General features: G+C 35.8%; 1 protein-coding gene across 2 annotated transcripts; it reads right to left on the reverse strand.

The window, feature by feature from the left end:
• On the reverse strand, window positions 580-18204 carry LOC109212864 (THO complex subunit 1). 2 transcript variants are annotated; one of them, XM_019376598.1, is made up of 21 exons: window positions 17990-18204; window positions 17742-17825; window positions 16607-16681; window positions 15950-16043; window positions 14940-15085; window positions 14744-14815; window positions 12743-12815; window positions 12592-12657; window positions 12403-12449; window positions 11273-11344; window positions 11047-11172; window positions 10885-10950; window positions 9987-10028; window positions 8581-8697; window positions 8401-8483; window positions 6924-6990; window positions 5344-5415; window positions 5136-5186; window positions 2010-2069; window positions 1772-1921; window positions 580-1016 (listed from the first exon to the last, which is right to left on the reverse strand). In XM_019376598.1, exons 1-21 carry the CDS (start codon window positions 17990-17992, stop codon window positions 753-755), a joined length of 1830 nt encoding a protein of 609 aa, XP_019232143.1. In that variant the 5' UTR covers window positions 17993-18204; the 3' UTR covers window positions 580-752. The 2 variants fall into 2 exon arrangements, with proteins under 2 accessions (XP_019232143.1, XP_019232213.1); XM_019376668.1 differs by lacking the exon at window positions 17990-18204 and adding an exon at window positions 17596-17648 and having other exon boundaries at window positions 17742-17826.

The following is a 19778-nucleotide window of genomic DNA, read 5'->3' on the forward strand; positions in this document are numbered from 1 at the left end:
AATTTTCGTTACCTCACACTTGCTAGAAATTATTCAAGAAGAGATAGCAATGGGGAGAATTGGATGCTGAGGCGATGCATGGCAAATCATAAACAGGGTAAGGCAAGAGAATAATCATGCATGCAGGTTGAAACAATTTCTTTTGAAAATCAAAAACAGGAATGAGGCAGAGGCAGGTTAAATGAAAATTAACAAGTTTTATAGTTTTAAGCTCGCCAAATGTAGCTAAATAACATTGGAAAAGGGAAAAGATAAATAGAAAAGCTTAAACGAGGTAGGGTGAATCTATCTGAGACTCGTAAAAATAGAGAAGATTGCAAACAGGGCAAGGCAAGACAAGACGGACCAAAAACTTTCGTTATTTTTCACCTGACTAGGCTAAAAATCCTTGAAAATGATCTATTAATGCTAAAAGATTTATATATATATATATATATTCTCAGAGGACCGTTAGCTTTAAGTCTAAGTAGCATGTTTCCGCATTGTTAATGAACCTTTCAGTATCATTTTTGGTTCACTTCGAACTGATGTACTTTCAGTATCATTTGCTTATGATAAAACTACGTTTGTGGACTATGTGAACATAATTTAAATTTTAGTTTGCCATGTAGGCTGTTCTTTTGTGTTTGTTTCAGAAATATCATCAAAATACAATTTCGATACTTGCAGATTATTGTGTGTCCTAAAAACAATTTTAGTTGAATTGTCCCCAAAGAAAGGGGGGAAGTTGCACAGACCGATACAAAGTTGGATTAGCCTACAGCATCTAGATCAACATCCGCATCTGTTTCTCCATCAATCATCCCCGTCTCTGCTTCTGTGTCTGCTTCCATCTGCCCTGCTTCTTGAGCAACATCTGTATCAGAGCTTTGCTTCTGGTTATCTTCTGGAGTTGGAGTTTCTTCCTGAGATATGGTAACAGTAGCAATTCTCGTGTCTGCGTCAATTGGAGCAACTGATGCGTCAGGATCAGCGCGCTCCCCTTCATTGTCCATCTCACTTGCTGCTGTCACAATCTAGCCATAACATTACAGGATTAGACCAAAAGAATTGTTAAGGACAGAAAATGGGAGGACTAATGAACTAGAAAATATATATATATACTCAAAAAAATGAACTAGAAAATACTCCAAAGTATGAAGAATTAAAGCATCAGACAGAAAGAAAATCAGATTTTTGCAAATTAAGGATAATAACCATTAGTACAGTACATCAAGACCAAAGCAAATATATTTTAGCATCTATACCTCCAATATGATACAACCTATTTGGTTAGAACCATTCTCCAAGCAGAAATCAATATTTTAATTATGCGCCAATAACATGAGGTGATCATTTCCAGATGTGACATATATGTTGCTTGGTACAGAAGATATCTTCACAAGTAGGCAGGTCTGAACAGAAGACGGTGATGTGATATTTCACGAACGATATAAGCTGTCGTGATGAAGACAGGCCATAATGAACTATAAAAGGTGATTAAAATAAATTGTTTTATAATTGAAGTTATATCCTCAGAAATGGTGAGCATTTGACAAATGTGAGCGGCCAATGTTACGGAAGGGTTTTCTCGTTCAGACTCTGTACAGAGCATGTGGTAGAGAGGGTGTAAAAACTGAAAACCGAGGTAATTTCAAAACGCAAAAGAATACTTGATTTTTATGGTAAAGCCAATTGCTATCTTCAAATCAGCAGAGAACTGCTAGAAGGATTAACTTATGGGGAAAAAAATAGAAACGGGGAACATAAGGTTAAGTTCGCTTTCAGGTACCTGATTTTCTTCTGCTTGCTGCGCTGAGGTTTTTGTTTCCTCCTTCTTAGCCCGCTTAGTCCTTTCACTTGGCTTAGCTTGATATCTGGCCCGTACTTCAGCAGGCAAAAGTTCCAGAGGCACAACCCCCTCAATACCATGCTCTGTAAACTGAAAAAGAAACATGTAACAAATTTCATTGAGAAATTTAACATTTAATGATAAAGACTGGAAATCACACCCATAAGTTAGCTCATACTCTGGAAAATCCCTCCAAGTCTTGGCGGGCTGAAAACCGCAAACCTTTCCAGCAATAGACCTGGATAGATCCCAGGATACATCGTTATAATCATGCTTCCAAGAAAGAGAAGTCATAGAAATATGCATCGTGAGCAGCGCATAAAGATATATGATGATATCAACACATAACAATTTTCTCTGCGAGTTCTCATTTTTACTTTTAGAGTGAATTATTACATATTGTTACATGTGACATCTTCCATATAGCATGAGAACAAAGAATCCTTATACACATGCCCCAGAAAGTGCATTTGACCACCACACTATCCCAACAAATGAACAGAGAGTGAAATAATAGGCAGGGTCACAATATGTCAGATAGAACATCTATTTGATCTTTGGCACTGGTTTTCATCCCTGAGGGGAGGACTCTTATGATGAACACATAGCTCGTGTGGAACAGCTTAAGGAATCTTAGCATTCCAATTACTTTCTTTACCCACACACGGATTATGACCCAAAATCATTCTATGCAATGGGTTTAGATCCATGTGCCACTTAATTACTGATTAGAAACTACAGAAGAAAAGGAGTTGATCATGTGTTGGGACCAAGTGACAACTTGGAATAATTCAAGGGTGTTACGCCAAAACATTCAAGAAAATGTTTTGTTTAAAAATAGAAGTATACAACTTGTGTTCTAATAGAAGATTCTGAACTATCAGCTATATCTATACACCAGGATAAACCTTTTCTTCTTTTTTGATAATGGTAACAATTTAATAAAGGGAGAACTACACAAGTTGTGAAGTCTCCAGATTTACAAAGACAAGTAAAAAAAAATCCAAGATGTTTGTCATCTTACAAAAAATCTAGGACATCAAAAATAGAGTCTGCTTCTTCTATGCTTACTTCTTTACACCAAAAATAGAACAAGACTGGACAGTTCGTCTTCATTTTCTGAATGGAACTGTGTAAGTCCTCTAGCCAAACTGCCCACCAAATGCATGCTGGGACAATCTTCCATCTCTTCTTCTGACTGGATAGGTTGCCATCCCTGCTCCAACTTTTTCATACATCAACTATTCTTCCAGGAATCACCCATCTGATTCCCCTCAGGTTGATGAAAATTTTCCAAAGCTGGTCAGTCTAATTGCAGTGTAAAAAGAGATGGTTTATCGTCTCTGCCTCTTCTCCAAATAAGCAACATCTAGAGCACAGTTGATAACCTCTCTTTACCAGATTGTCATGAGTCAAGACTGCTTCTTTAGCTAAAAGCCAAGTGAAACATGCCTGCCACCTTACAGGGTATTTTAACTTTCCAAATCATCTTCCATGGCCAGCACCCAACCTGATTGTTAGATAGGTTGTATTCCTTATAAGCTGACTTTAACTGAGAAGATACCTTTACTATCCCCCTTCAACACCATGTTGTCCTCAGCTGCAACAATGCCTCTGAATTGTGCCAAAACATTGTAGAATTCTGAAATTTTGATCATCTCCCAGTTATTTAATAGCCTTCTGAAGCTGAGGTTCCACCCTTGTTCTGACCATACACCAGCCACTGTTGTCTCTTGTTGTTGACATAGGTTATATATATCTGGGAGTAGTTGCTTTAAAGGTTCCTGAGTTAACCAGTTATCCTCCCAAAAAGAAAACTTCATACCATTACCTGCTTTGTAACTAGACTTTCTTCTGAAAGCCGGCCAATAATTTCTTATAGATCTACACAAACTGACCCCATAGGGAGTGCTTACAGGCTTTGATGCCCAATTACCTCCCACGCCATACTTTTATTTGATGGTCTCTTTCCATAGTGAATTCTCATCTGTAGAAAACCTCCACAACCACTTCATCATCAAGCTTTGATGCTGCACCTTCAAGTTTCTAATTCCCAGACCCCCTTCCTTTTTGCTAACTATCTAACTCTTCCATTTAACCAAATGAAACTTCTTTCTTTCACTATTACCTTCCCACAGGAAGTTTCTTCTAAGCACATCAAGTCTTTTTAACACATTTGCAGGCATTGGAAATAAGGACATCATGTAAGTGGGTAAGGCATCCAACACACCATTGATCAAAGTTAATCTACAACCCCCTCCCCCCCAAGTGACAGATATTGACTCTTCCAATTGGTCAACTTCTTCTCACATTTCTCTAAAACTCCATTCCATATCCCTTTTGATTTGCTCTTTGCCCCAGTGGCATTCCCAAGTATATAGTGGGTAGCTCTCCTATCCTTCCACCCAAAGTTCTAGCTAGATTATAAATGTCTGTCACATCATTGACCGGAAAGATATCGCTTTTATTCCAGTTAATGTTCAGACCAGAAGTGGCTTCAAACAGTATAAAGATCACCCTAACCAAGATAAACCTTTTCCTAATCTCTCTTTTAACAGCAAATGTACCTTTTAAATTTTTTATCTGATACTCCTCCGTTTCAAATTAGATGACACATTTCGTTTATCGAAAGCCAAACTATGTAAAGTTTGACCAACTTTTTAAAATATCTTTTTTTATCATATTGACATGAGAAAAATTGCAACTTATAGTACTTTTCTATAGTTTTAAATATCTAAATTTTAATTTTAAAATGCTGAGTTGAACTAATCTAATTTAGCTTCAAAATGTAGTCAAATTGATCTTGATAAGCGAAATGTGTCATCTAAATTGAAACAGAGCGAGTACAAGATCTTTACTTAGTCCAGCTTTGAGGCTCACACAAGTCCTGTATATTTTTTTTACTAGGTACAAGTTCTGTATATGTAGAGATAAATATGCACTCATCTATGACAACACGGTTTTATTATATTCTAACGTAAATGAGCTTTAGCTACTTATTGTGTGTATATAACCTTAGTTATGAGTTGATCAGTTCTGCACTAGAATATATTATGATACAAAAATGAATCCTAATATCACTGATTTTTGGTGTATAACAAACTGTTAGAAAGGAATCCAAATAATTCAATGAAATAAACCAGAGTTAGCTAGCATTATGTTGCTATAATGCCTTCTTAAACATGCCATTGTTAAAAACATAAAAATAGGAGGTCACTTAAGCTGTAACCAAGAACATAATGAATGTCATGGTGGTAATAAGACGTGTAGGAAAAAATCAAGCAGAAAAGATGAAGACACTTACCCGGTTATTTTTGTGATGGTATTCTGCTTCTATTCCAGCAGATTCATCCATCTAGAAGAGAGAGAAATCAAACTGAGAAACTCAAAAATCAAGGAAATACTACTAAGATACCTGTTCCTATCGCAATTAAAGGAATAACACAAAGTAAAGATTAGAAGAACATCTCCTACAAAAGTTGCTTTTCTTAAGAAACTTAATGGATGCTTACATCTTCTGCCAGAGGTTTCCAGTAATCTGTGATAGAGGGAGTGCACACACGTTGAGTATCAGTTAAAGCATTCTGGAGAAAGAAGAGTAAGAGAAGATAATTACATTTAGCCATTCAACATCAAAATAATAAGCTCCATCTTCTTCAGAGTCAGATACGTTGAATAAGACATGTTAAAAACTACATATTCATGGTTTTAGTTTTTTGGATGATACAATTTCAAAGTCAAGATTGAGAATCAGATGAAATTAGAATTCTTGCAGAAAGAAATCAGTCATACACAGTTCGAGAGCAAGGATAAATAATTTACAATAGGAGCACGCGACAAATATTTCTTGGTGAAATCATATTGTAGATGATCGCTCAATAGCGGGGATGCAAGGTCCATATGGAACTATGGAAGACGAAAGCACCTAGGAAAGAGGGGTCCTTAACGTGGTGCGACATGGATGCTATCTTAAAAGTTAACAACTTATGAAATGGAGAAGTATGTTACGAATCAGTGTTGTTTGTACAAAGTGCATCGGAAGGATGCGGATCATTTACTAATAGTGCAGTTTGCAACATAGCAAACTGATCTTAGTATATTCTATTTAGTATAAAGGCTGTGTAAGATACCACCTCTTTATATATTCCAAACAACCTGAAGAGGAAACAAATAGAACTTCTAAAAGCGAGACCAGCATAGAAAGTCGAAGGAGATCTTGTTCATTTGTAATTTTGGGGTAAACAGAACATTCTTTCTTGTATAGATAGTTGGACTAATATTTTGTACACTTGATATCACACCTTTTGTACTGCTGACATTGTCTCAATGTGATGAACAATGAAATGATTTCAATTATCAAAAAAAAAAAAGATGAAGGAATTATTTTCATTTTATTTAGTTGTTTTACATTTAAAAAGCCAGAAATAAGCATTCATATCTGGAAACACGCAACATATCTAACAAGTATCTTAAAATGTATTCAATGTGTATATCATTCATACGGTTCATGATGACTGAGAAGATATTTGGTTTTCACAAGTGCGTAGTCCATAGAAGACCATCCATTATAGATAGTTGGACTAATATTTTGTACACTTGATATCACACCTTTTGTACTGCTGACATTGTCTCAATGTGATGAACAATGAAATGATTTCAATTATCAAAAAAAAAAAGATGAAGGAATTATTTTCATTTTATTTAGTTGTTTTACATTTAAAAAGCCAGAAATAAGCATTCATATCTGGAAACACGCAACATATCTAACAAGTATCTTAAAATGTATTCAATGTGTATATCATTCATACAGTTCATGATGATTGAGAAGATATTTGGTTTTCACAAGTGCGTAGTCCATAGAAGACCATCCATTACAAACAAGCCCATTAAACATTATTACTCACTGCAACTATTGTCAGAGGTTCAAAATGAATCATCTATGATGAGAATTCATTAACAAAAGAGTTGTAATGATTTTGTTGTGTAATTGTGACAATATCAGCAAGTTCCTCATACACAGCAACTGAAAATTAATGTGATATATATCTTGCTACATGGGACTCATGCAAGTAATAAGTTGACGAGAACAAACCGGATACTGATCTGCCCATTTCCACAATTGAGAGAGTTCTTTGTTTCCAAGCCTCCATCGTGGCCGACTGTGAGTAAGGGAAAAAGAAGATGGTTAATTATCACCTAAGTTGTGGGAAAAGGGAACCAAAAACAATAGCAACAGTTTGAATTCCTAAAAACATTTTCTGTTAAGTAAAAAGGATTAGAAGGAAATAATGAATAAACATAATTATTTATGCTTCTTGGCTTTTCAAGGCTAGAATACAAAACTTTTTGTGGTCAATTGGTTACATAGGCTGCTGAGGATGGGATAAGCAACTATCCACCGCAGATGGGTCCACAATGGATTAAGATGAAATAGGTCATAAGGGCACCATTTAGCAGAACATAAGTTTTGTTTCAAAATGATTTGAGAAAACACAATTCAAATTGCTGAATGACTTCATCTCCTACAGATGTGTGATGTACATAGATAGAAATTTTCAGACAAATTCTTCTGTTACCCAATGCAAAAGTACCAAATATCACAAACCAACTAATTTCAGAAGATTGAAACATCTACCAACTGTTCTGTAAATAGTTTAACCTTGAGCAGTGGATTTAAGAACTGACGATTATACCAATCACACGAGGAAATCTGGGAAGACTTCAGAAGCACAAAACTATATTGGCTGGCTTTCATTACGGAAAGCTGTGATATGGTTTGCACGTGGCCTTTAGTTCACAAAAATTTACTACAAAATCTACAGGCCACTTAAGGATATTCATCCATGTTATATGTCCAGAATAACAATGGATCTCAGCCACCTTTAAGTCATTACCCATAAGGAAGAGAACCATGAAGCATGTGTTTGTTGGTTGAATCCTTTCCAGTTAAATTCACAACTTTGGCTGTACTAAATGCTATGTTACATGGATTTCTTTATGTTACGTACTAAGCATGGTGTGTGGAAGTATTTGGTACAGGTATGTCAAGTTTTTTGCTTAATTTAGGATATTTTAAAGAATCTGCATGAAATATACACTCCTATCACACCCCTCCCGAGATATATATCAAGGCAAATGAAGGATTCATGTACTATAGACTAAACATGAAAAGCTTTGAAGAAATCTTTCGTGCTCTCTGTTGAGTGGTGTATTAGGCTTCAGCATAATGCTAAATATTCCAGGACAAAAGTATTCATCCCGCCTTAGTTTGGAAGGGAATAGTTTTCTTAGCATTGCTATGGTGATCGCAGAAGGATTGTATTCTGGAGTGGAGTTATTGGATCTTCAAAGGGATTGGCATACTCCTTGTTTAAACTTTTCACTAATCATTTTCTGATATTGTCACTAGAGGGCACTTAGTCCTCCTATGCATTTTCATTCTTTTTAACAAAACTTTTTCAATGCGAGGGAAATGCAAAACTAAGAAAAAATATATGATCTGGATATGGTAACCAATATATTATACATTGTAAGGATTAAAGCAACAGCACATGCCAATTTGTAGTTACCGTTTTTTGGTTCCACCTTGAACCGGCTTTTTCTCTATGGGTTGCTTCTCAAATGGAGGGCAGCCATCACGTTTCCACCAAACCTATGGAAAGAGCCATCATCCGTACAGCATAATAAGTCAACCAATAAAAAGATCTCCTGCATGAAAAAGTGAATAGAGAGAGAAAACTGATGCTCACCCAATTCCTTTCACGCTCCAATATGTGCTCAATGCTACAAAGGAAATCTTTTCCTTTGGGTGGAGTCATTTCAAGAAGCTTCTTTACCCGCTCTTCACTAGTCTTTATTTCCTCCTCCTACAATTTTGAGGAAACAAATTAGCTTGCTGCTCAGGTAAAGCACAAATTCTCTGAGTGCCACAAAAATGATCAACTATTTTCTGTCTAAGGAACAAATGTAAACGCAGAGCACCTTGACTCGCAAACTAGAAAACGCTAACAAAATATCAAACCCTACAGAGGAAACACCATAATCTGCAAGAACTTCATAATGGTAGAAAGAAACAAATGAGAAATATGTGATATATCCCTTTAACCAATTTATTTAGATATTTCATGTCCTCAAATTATTTTAAAAATTGGCATTTTCTCCTGACCATAAAATCTATTAATGATGAGAGATGATTACAAGTTCCCAACAAGTGACCACATTTTCATCCTAAAACAAGCATCAAAATAAGGTGCATGCTAGTATGCTACCAATTTTTTGTTGTTCCGAGGCAATGAGACATGTTATTGATAGAGGTCTTGCTAAAGTGGAAAAGTCAAATCATTGAGGTCATGGACTCATAGGTCCTCTTCTCTTAATAGTAGGTAAATTACTTATATTAGATTCTTCATTTATTCCTTTTCCTTTTGATAGCTGCTGTTCGTGGGTCAGCTCTTCTCGGGGGACGTATTTGCTTCCTCCTTTATGAAAGTAGTTCCACAGAATAGTAATCCACCTAATGGTGGGTTTACTATTGCTCATTGTTCCCTTAAAAGTAATTAGAGAAAAGGTAGAAACAAAAAAGAAAAGAAATTGAAGCACGTTTTCCTCCAGGCAAAAAGTAACACCTGCTAATGAGAATGAAGTAATTCATCAAAGGAAATATAGTCCAGATCCGCAACATCAGAAATTACAGTAAAAAATACTCTTTGTTATCCACTTCATTATATCTTAAGAACATGGGTTAAAACATCTTAAATTACGTTGCAACATTCTAGAAAAGAGTAGTCTAAAGATTGTAAAAGAAAATCACTTCTGTTAACAGTTGCAATGATTTCCTTCAGAGAACTTCTATTCAGAACATAAATTTACAGCAGAGGCCTCATTTGTTCCCTGGTTTTCTTCTGGAAGGAACATATAAATAGTATTCCTCCCAATCAACATTTTTACTTTCACACCTAAGCAAAAATTGATCACCCTCGCGGAAAATTTTTATATGCATGAGGGTGTGTGTGCTACATATACATATAATACATACATATATATATATACACACACACACACACACATTATAGAGAAAGAGGTGGTGGGAATCAAGGGACCACTAATACATTATATTGATACAGCATGAAACGAAATAAACAAAGGCAAGACCAACCATTGCTTCAGAGGGCAATTCCTTCTCACTTTTTCCCGGTGCCTGCATGATTACGAACAAGTAGGAGTTTAGACATTATCTAGTTAAAACTGAAAAAGAGAGCATTTGAAATTATAGTTGGAAAAAAAGGTATTTGCAAGTTGAAGTGGTGGTTGGATATATTTCAATTGGAAAAAAAGTTGGAAGTTTTGTGAGTGAAACCATCATTTGACATTCCTCAAGAAGCTTTTCACTTCAAGTTCCCTATTTCAAGTTGAAGTTGAATTAATGCACAAATACTGATGGCCAAACTTCAACTTGCAAATAATGACTTCATTATAGTCATTATTTGCAAGTAAAGTCATGGCCAAATGGGTCCTAAATCATCATGATAAGAGACGAGATCAACAGCAAATAAAAAACAGGGACAAACTCATTCTAGTTTAGTTACAGAGCACCTAACCCACTGCTATCTCTCTATCTCTCTTTCTCTCAGTTTTCTACCATGTTTTTCCTTCTCCTTTCTCCCCCTCAACTAACTTTACTCTCACATCTTCCCTCGGCAAAGCTCCAGTGCAGACCACATTTGGCATGTTTTCATTTGCTCTCCTCTCTGATGAACACCACACCTAAGACATTTAAGTATCATACTGACATTTTATACTAGAGAATCTTCAACTTAATGATTAACAAACAATCATGTGGATTATCATCATTATGATTGAAATCAAAGATAATCCTGAATTTTGATGTTTTGAATATGTGAATTCAACTAGAAAAGCTTATCCCACATGCATAAAGGAGAGACAAAATAACCTTCCAACTTTTGTTGTAGTTCATTCATTACCATTTAAGGTTGCATTATTACTAAAATCCACCGGCACATCGAGCTCAGAGCTAACAAAATGCATATCATTACCTTCAAATAGTCAAACAGAATGAGACTTTGAACCAGAACGTGGCGCCTGAAACTAGGATCTTTCAGCTGACACAAAAAGAATGATCAGAAATAATATGACATTGAATTTGCTGCTCCATTCTGCTTTAGAAGAGCTTTCTAAATTGAGAAATGCTCCCATACCTCGAGACCCATAAGTTTACTGCTTGTAAGATATTTTATGTTAAAGGTTGCAGCGTCATCCTCAAGGTTATGAGCATTGCCCTCTTCATCGCTTAAAGGCTGAGCCTCAAAAGTATTTAGCACTATCTTCAAGCCCATAAAATCATATAATCACACATTAGATATGGTTAATGAAAAAGAAGCCACAGAAACATCTCAAATAATTAAAACAGGGAAAGAGGTGTACCATCAAACCGGATGTAAATTTATGCCACTTGCCAGGAGCATTAATCAGGGATGGCGGATTGCAGAAGTATTCCTGAGTTAGCAAAGCTAAAAATTACAAAACAAGATAGAAGGTGGGAGAAGCACATGCACGGAGCCTGTCAGAGATACTTCAAACACAGTGATTCATACAGAAATAAAGGTTGTCTGAATTCATCAAGAGATAAGACCTTAGAAGATCACAAGGAAATAACTTCAAAAGTAAGTTTGGAGGTAGCTCTTTATTCCCTACCCCTACCCCCTTTTTGGGGGTTTTTTTTTTTTTTGGGGGGTTTTTTGGGGTTTAGGGTATATCGTAGTGACAGAATACGAAGAGTACAGATGTGATCATATCAAATCAGCATCCTTTATATCTCCCATGTGAGCAGACTGTATAAGCAAATACTACATAAGGAAGGCTTTTGTAGCTATATGCTTTGCCAACACAAGCTAACTCCTTACTAATCAAACTCATGGACACTGATACTTACTGTGTTTATTGGTTTCGTCTTGTACCCCCCCCCCCCTTGTCTCTCTCTCTCTCCAAATATATATATTAAATCTCCTTGTATTTTCTCTTCAACCTCTCATCCTCGTCATCACTAAGTTTTTCACTTAATATTTCCTTGTGTTCTATGTTTGCCTACAATTCTCTGTCCCACAGTTTCTCACCAACGGTCTCATCTGACCTTCATCTATCAACATCAACTAGGATTTCAATGTTACAAAGATAACTGATGACTTCATTAATAACGAAGTTGCTGTATTGATGATAGAAGTTAAAACTCATGATTCAGTAGCATAATCAATGGCAAGATGGGAAGGGCTTCAAAGAAATGCTTCATATTTAGAGTTTTTTGCGGTAAATTCTTTAGAAGTTGTATCAGGATCTCCAGCTCCCACTTAGATTGTAAAAAGAAGTAATAGTAGGATTTCACCCCCAGTAAAAGAACACTAATGACACTTCTTCAGGAATAACAAGCACGAAAGCAACTGACCATGTTAACAGGAAATGCAGAAATAATACCATAATACTAGGTTTTCAGAATGCTTATCAAACAGACTATGTTATTCACAAGCATTCCCTTAAAAGTACAAAAGCCTGATACCGACCTGTAAATTCCAAAGTGTCTTATAGAAGTTGAAATCTATAGAAATACCTGAAACCAAACAAATTGATGCACTGTTAAGCACTAAATAAAATGCAAACACAAATCAGCAAGAAAGTGATTGATGCATTGTTAAGCACTAAATAAAATGCAAACACAAATCAGCAAGAAAGTGATGGGAAAATATATCTACCCTCAGGAGCTTGTGTCTCATATTTTGTCTCATTTGATGTATTGAAAACTCCCTTTATATTTACAGCTGTGGGAATTCAAGCAAACATATTAGCACCAATATACAAAGGGGGGGATCTTCTAAGTATATACAGAAAAAGAAAATTAAGTACCTGAACGCTCGGATAAGGGGAAGAAGTGAGCAAGAAACATGATAATGCGCCCACAGAAAACAACATCATTCGCCTGCATTACAAGATGTTTAGACAGGAAACAATTGGAACATTTTGTTTACTTAGAGTGAAGAGAAAAGATAAAAAAGCCAACAAGCATTAATCAAATTTTACCAGTCATACAAAAATTGAATGAAATACAAAGAAATTTAGATTTAAGTACCGACTCGTGATAGGTAAATTGGCTTAAAGAAAATATTTTAAAACATCAAGGAGAGAAAAGACGATACAAGCAATGACTTCCAAGACTGGTAAACAAATGCGAAAAGCGCAAAAAAACTCAAAGGTCTGTTGGGGTTTAAGCGCAAAGCGCAAATAAAGCGTGGGCTTTATAATGAAGAAAGGTACAAATGGAGAAAGAAACACATATATGTATGTGCAGTCCAAGATTAATAATTATACGCATGAATAACAAATATTTGGATAAAGAAATTGAAACAAAAATTACGATAAGTGAAATATCAGTTATTTAGTGTAGCCTCTTCAGGGTTACGCTCATTGGCAAGAAAAAGTATGTCTTAGAGCCTTGATGATGACACTGAAGGGCCCTCTAAGCGAGGCGAAGCGCTCAACATGTTTTGCACCTCACTTCAGGGCTTAAGCGCGCTTTTGACAACACTGCCCCCCCCCCCCCCCCAAACACACACACAAAAAATATCAAGAATGAATAAAAATGGAGGTAATGGAGCCACCTTCTCAAACCTCTGCACGTAGGAAAAAATCTTTCGATGCCCATTTACAATAACTGAAAACTTTACTGTAGATATGCAACATTTCATACACCCAATCCACTTTTTTCCAGACCTGATTTCTTTCAACAAATTTAGCCAAGTACGACCAATTAACATAATCATACACTTTCTCTATGTTCAGCTTGCACATTACCCCAACTTCCCCCTGTCTCCTACTATCCAAGCATTCATTTGCAATAAGCACAGTCTCAGTAATCAGCCTTCATTTAATAAAACCCATTTCTGTTTCAGCAACCAAATATTTCATCACCTTTTTTTCTCTCTGCCAGCAATTTGTGTTAAGACATAATATAATTAACAAAAAATGTGCTCCCCCTAACAGCTTAAGCTTTTCAATGAGATGGCCACACAGTTGATCTCCAAGTTGCCGGTACTCAAGGGGTTTGGGTGATTGGGTTCAATTCATTCTCATGACTTGGATCAAAACCACTTAGATTCATATTAATAGCACTGGTACAATAAGAAGATCCAATTTTAATTCTATATGTATGATACATCTTCATCTATCATGTCATCACCCTGAAAGACAGGGCAAAATAAATAAACATACAAAACAAACATAAGTTTTCATCCCAAAAAACTTCAGTATATCTCTTCTTCTATTCCATAACAAACAAAGAAGGAGGTCTGCCCCCACACCCCCAACCCCGAATTTTATTTAATGTGTCACCCAAATGTAATCAAAACAACCCAAGAAACTATAAGTTAGAGGACTTTCTTGGGGGGGATAAGCAAAGTATTCGAATTAGGAGAAACTTTAATAATAGCAAATATTTCTTTCATTACTCCATATAATAAATTGAACTAAAGTTCTTGATCATTAAGAAATAGGAACGGATATTTGAAATTGGAGCTTGTACATGGAAAAAGAAGAGATATTTAAAATTGGAGCTTGTACTTCCAAGATAGTGCCTTGATCTAATACAAAGGGAAAGATTTCGAAATATACAACAAATGAAACTATGATAAAATGAAAATGGACAATGCCATTATTGGATACCAGAGGCCCTTTCTGTTACATGGCATTGACAATAAAGTAATGACTTATATTTGCCAGAAAAATGACTTACATTTGCTGCAAATTGATTCATTTTCTCGACGTACACCAGATGAATTAATGTGCAAACAGAGACAAAGATATTTCTGATATCTATTATAAGACGAAGCTGAAGGGAAAAGCACTGTGTACCTTTGATAGACGACGAAGCAACTGATTACACGTCCTTAACATAACAAGCTTCCCTCGTGCAAAGAGTTCTGGCTATATGTCACAAAAATGAACATAAACATTGTAAATGTCAAGAATTTGCCTCACCAAATAAACATATACCATCAATAAAGTCGTAAATGTTCATAGAACTGAAACCAGCAACAATTATGCATACCTTCCCCAATATGTCTTGTTTGCTCTCTATGTACCCAAAGATATCCTCACAGTTTCTCATTGTTGACATTTCTGTCAAATCTTCTAAAAGTTGAAATATCATGCCACCCTCCACATGCTCTTTCTCACAAAGATATAGAACAATATCTATCAACAAATCAAACGGAAAGGTTACTAGGAAAGAACAAGTGACCTTCCATGATAGCTTCATATAGAAGATTGAGATAACATAAATGCATCTCACCAACTCCTATGAGAATCATCCAGAGCATTCATAGGCTTCCTAGAATCCAATTACACCTACCATTATGTACCCGCTCATTAGCAATTAACGCATATCTCAAGGATCTCTCTACCTCTACTGCTACAGCAGTTGTGATCTAAGCTGAAGTTTTCTATGGGGTTAAACAATAAATGTACATCAATAAGATGAATTATTTTTTTCTAGTACTAGTAGTACTATTTACAACCACAGAATCTCAATGATCACAATTTCCTGATAATAACCCAAAGGAAAAAACATAGACAACCTTAAGAACTGAAAAACAAATGTCTCTCAAGTTTATTTCTTTTTGAAATGGTAATGTATCTCAAGTTTATATGCTCAAGAAAATGAGTCTTCCACAAGGAACTAACAAGATTGGAGGCAGATGAATTTCAACGAGTCAAAGACGCGAGGGGCAAGTGATGGCTATATTTCTAGGAGCGAACTCGGGGAAATGAAGCGTTGATGTTCCAAAAACAGAATACCACACTCACTGGTCATTGGTCAAGACTTGTGGAGATGGAGGGCAAGAAGTGATGATGCTTTTCAGTAAAATCATACTACCATAAGCATAATGATGTTGTATGTTTCTACATCTGGGCTCTTCTAGCACTCGAAAAGCAAGAGTTTCCACGTCTCTCCAACCACCGGGAACTTTAAACAACTGCAAACTTATAATTCCCTAAACAGAAATACTTCAAATATTCTTCTTGGCAGTATAATTGCCAATGCTACCAGACACTCACCAAGAAGGCGGGGAATCTGACCCTGACTTGATTCACCATCAACAATCGACATTCCATACTCCATGATCTTCTGCCCCGCCTGAACTGCAGCAGCCTGTGACAGGATACAATTGTTCGCTACTCATAAGACAGACATGTTACCCACGAAACTACTCTATAGCATGACCAAAGGTGAAGTTCAAACAAAAACAAGAAAAAAGTTATTGTTTTAATGAAAAGGTACAGCATAATATTCTCCAATGATACAGAGCTCAGGAACAAGAAAGAACCAGCTTCACCCTTTAATGTAATGCAAGGTGGTACAATTATAGAATGTCAGCTACTGCTAAGAAGTATTCTGGAATCATGATGTACTCTCTGCATTTCAAGTTGGAACTCGAATCAGTCACAACTGGTCCTAGAGGTGAAGCCAGTGAACTTGATCTAGCCCAGATAACAAATTCTTGCAAGACATGAGCGATAAGGGGGGAGGGAGGGGGGCTTAATCTCTTCATGCGTATCCAAAAAAAAAGGGGGGACGCAATTCCTACTAGATTTACTAGGTCCGATTCTCATCAGTCAACCTTTTCTACCACAAAATGTAACATTGTTACAGCACACGCAAAAATCCAGGTAATAAATGATGATGTCATTCCTGCTAAGAAAAAAAACACATACCACCAGTTCTTGAAGTAGCGACCTGAGAATATTCTCCAGCAGCTGATTCTCGTCTTGGACTAGCTTTATTTGCTTCTGCAGATGACCAGAAAAAAGTCAATACTGTGAAGGATAAGAACTCCATGGCAGAAAGCTCACATCGGTAAGCATATCTCATTCATCCTTATTTAACAAGACCTGGATGTATAATTTATCAAATAAGCTACAATTATGTTATGCAAAAATGGACTTCTTTATAAAAAATACTACACCTTAAACCAAGAAGAGAGCAAAATCTACAGACATGTCACCACCAGAATCAAATGGCACAGCCAAACTATATTTGGGAAACACTATCAAGTCTTTGCTAATTGTAACACGGGAAAAAGGTCCATTTTAAAGCAGGGAGCGAGTTCTTACGTTGAAACTTGAACATTCCCTCAAGGCCTCAATGCACCCCCAAATCACAGGAAAAAAGCAGATTATTGCCAGGTAAAAATGGGTTAGATGAATTTTAACCAATATCAACATCTGGTTGACCGGCAACATTCAAGTTTTAGGTCTGCAGAAACGTAAATAATGTAAAGGACATGCATACACTTACTATATGGAATCCAGTATATGAATCTTCCTTGATGTGCACGTTGCTATGTACATTTCTTTAATCTGTCTTTTTTCTGTTTTACTTTCCTAGATTAAATGCTAAATTGTCTCTGCTTCTGTTTCCCATCTGATGTACCCCAGCAGTCAAATATAGAACACACATGGACACACCTCCATAACACACTACAAGATGCATATGCATCTACCCATACCTGCAAACAAACACACAGATCTATGGACATTTATATGTTCCCTCCATCCCAATCCGAGCATCCTATTTAGCTTGGGGAATTAACTAAGCATTGAAACTGTAATCTTTAAATGAATGAGAGTAAAAGATGGAGATAAAGCTACTAACATTCACCATATTTGAACAATTTTTTATAGTATTAGTGGGACCAAAGTACCTTTTACACAACTCAATAGTGAAAAGAAGTGAGTAGCATAGAGAGCACTTTCCCTTCAAAAAAAAAACGTACACAATTTGGGAACAATTACTATGCATAACAGAAAGTAGGACAACTAATTTAGGGTATACACGTACTAAACAAACCTGAGGTTTTATTGCTTCTTGAACAGTTCGAAGTGCAAACTCTTCAGGTGGCCCTGGGCGCAGAATAGCCTGCCTAAACAAATCCTGTAAAATAGCAAACCAAAACTTTAAGATGTTAATAGATTTTCAATACATAAATAACTGTTTTTGTGTGTTTGTGTGGAAAGTTCCTATGTCTTATCCCCATTTTAAAGACTGCAAAAATGGGTGAAGAATATCAATGAAGAAAGAGAAACCACATAGCTTACCATATTGAGGATTGAATGGTTCTTTTTTCTTTTTTCAAATTTTCTTTGGCTATAAAATCGTGCGAAGGCAATACATCTGTAGTGAGAGAAGGGAAGCAGAGACTGCTGGGGTTTTGGGGGTTTTTCTTGAATTTCCTTACCCCCGCTGTGTTTTTCCGGTTTATGCAAAGGAGAGAGTAAGATATATGAAAGTATGAATTAAACACAAATTTAACAATGGAATGAAATCTTTGTTATTCATATGTCATTAAGAAATATATAGTTTTTTGTTAAATAGCTACAAGTAAGTTGTTTTATTTAGGGGAAAATGGGGAATTCCTCCCGTTGGTCATAATTTTTTTTTTACTTTTTTCAAAAAAATTGAAAATTTTATTTGGCTATAAAAATAATCAGTTTTTGGCAAGTTTTTAAAGTTGAATTTTTCAAGTTTTAAAAATTGGTTTAGATTAGTTTTGCAAGTTTTCTACTCACGAAACTTCAATTTTTTTTCAAGTAAAGTACATGTCCAAACACAATCTTCAAAAACTCATTTTTTTAAGTTTTAACCAATAATAATTTCTAACATATTAAAGAAATACCAGCTACTGACTCCCTCTCAAGTTGGCGCTATTTTCTGCTAACCAAATACATCCATAGCCGGTGGAAAAAAAAATGCATCCATATAGCCTCTTGAACTCGATGCAATATTTAATTTTGACACCTCCATTTTGCGTGATAAATGTTGACTAGAATGTGTGTATTTAAGTCTTTGTTACTATTTGTATGACCCAAAAATTAGATTTTGATTTATACAATTAAATTTGTTGATAAGTAGGGTAATTATAGTCAATATTAATGTCCAATGACATATCCGGTATCTTGTAGTGACTATTTAATGGATAGCGTTAAAGAGACAAATAGGAATAATAAGTGAGCAATAGTAACTTGAAAATATAAGGAATAGCAATAAATAACTTTCAAACAGTAGAAGAGACAAGGATAACCCGACATGGATGAATTCTCCAGATGTCTGTTTGATAATGATGGATGATGATGAACAATCGTATATTCCAATCCTTCTTGGATCGGGAGAGGGGAATAAATGAAGGGAGGCGTAAAGTGAAGCTTTGTTTCTATTCAATAAAGTGAGAATCTTGTACATAAAATATTGGTGAAATCTTTGACAGAAGGTCCAATGCCCTTTCTTATCTATATCTTTTCCTATTTATATGGGCACATGGGCCACAAAACTCTAGATAGTACAGCAAAATAGAATATTCGTAGAATATTCCCCATGGAATCTAAATTCTAAGATCGGTCGCCACTACATGTCCAGAATTGGAGCTCGTCCTGGTCATCTGCCAAGTCAGTTCGACATCGGCACCGCTTTGTTCTTCAAGCTTGACCTCGATCTTTTGAAGTCATCGCGACACTGTCACAACTGCCATAGGCTTTATTATAGTTGTCTAGGTCAAATAATACATCAAGTGGAGTTTTCACTCATACACTATTCAATCTAAAACGTGTGAAATTTATATGTGTTGGTGCGACAAAATAATGAATGAAATAAAACGAGAATCCAACTAACCTAAAAAGGAAAGTTTTAGGCCCAACAAGAAATCATTATTCTTCTTTATTTATTAATCGGTCAATTCTATTATGAGAGAATTTGGTCAGACTAACCTATGGTGTGCTAATTGTTATACTAATAGCAATGTCCGGTATCTAAATTAGTATAAAATAATTATTGCGCCGCATGAAAAATCACATGATATTTTTACAATCTTTTTGCTTCCTCATCAAGTCATCC

Source organism: Nicotiana attenuata, chromosome 1 (assembly GCF_001879085.1).
Source record: "Nicotiana attenuata strain UT chromosome 1, NIATTr2, whole genome shotgun sequence".
Classification (NCBI taxonomy): Eukaryota; Viridiplantae; Streptophyta; class Magnoliopsida; order Solanales; family Solanaceae; genus Nicotiana; species Nicotiana attenuata.

What these genes read in the sequence shown, in the direction of transcription:
- LOC109212864 (XM_019376598.1), bottom strand. An exon ending in CCCCTTATCCGAGCGTTCAG is followed by an intron (nt 12,658 to 12,742) that starts GTACTTAATTTT and finishes GAATTCCCACAG; the next exon opens with CTGTAAATATAAAGGGAGTT. An exon ending in AATGGGCAGATCAGTATCCG is followed by an intron (nt 5,416 to 6,923) that starts GTTTGTTCTCGT and finishes TTCTTTCTCCAG; the next exon opens with AATGCTTTAACTGATACTCA.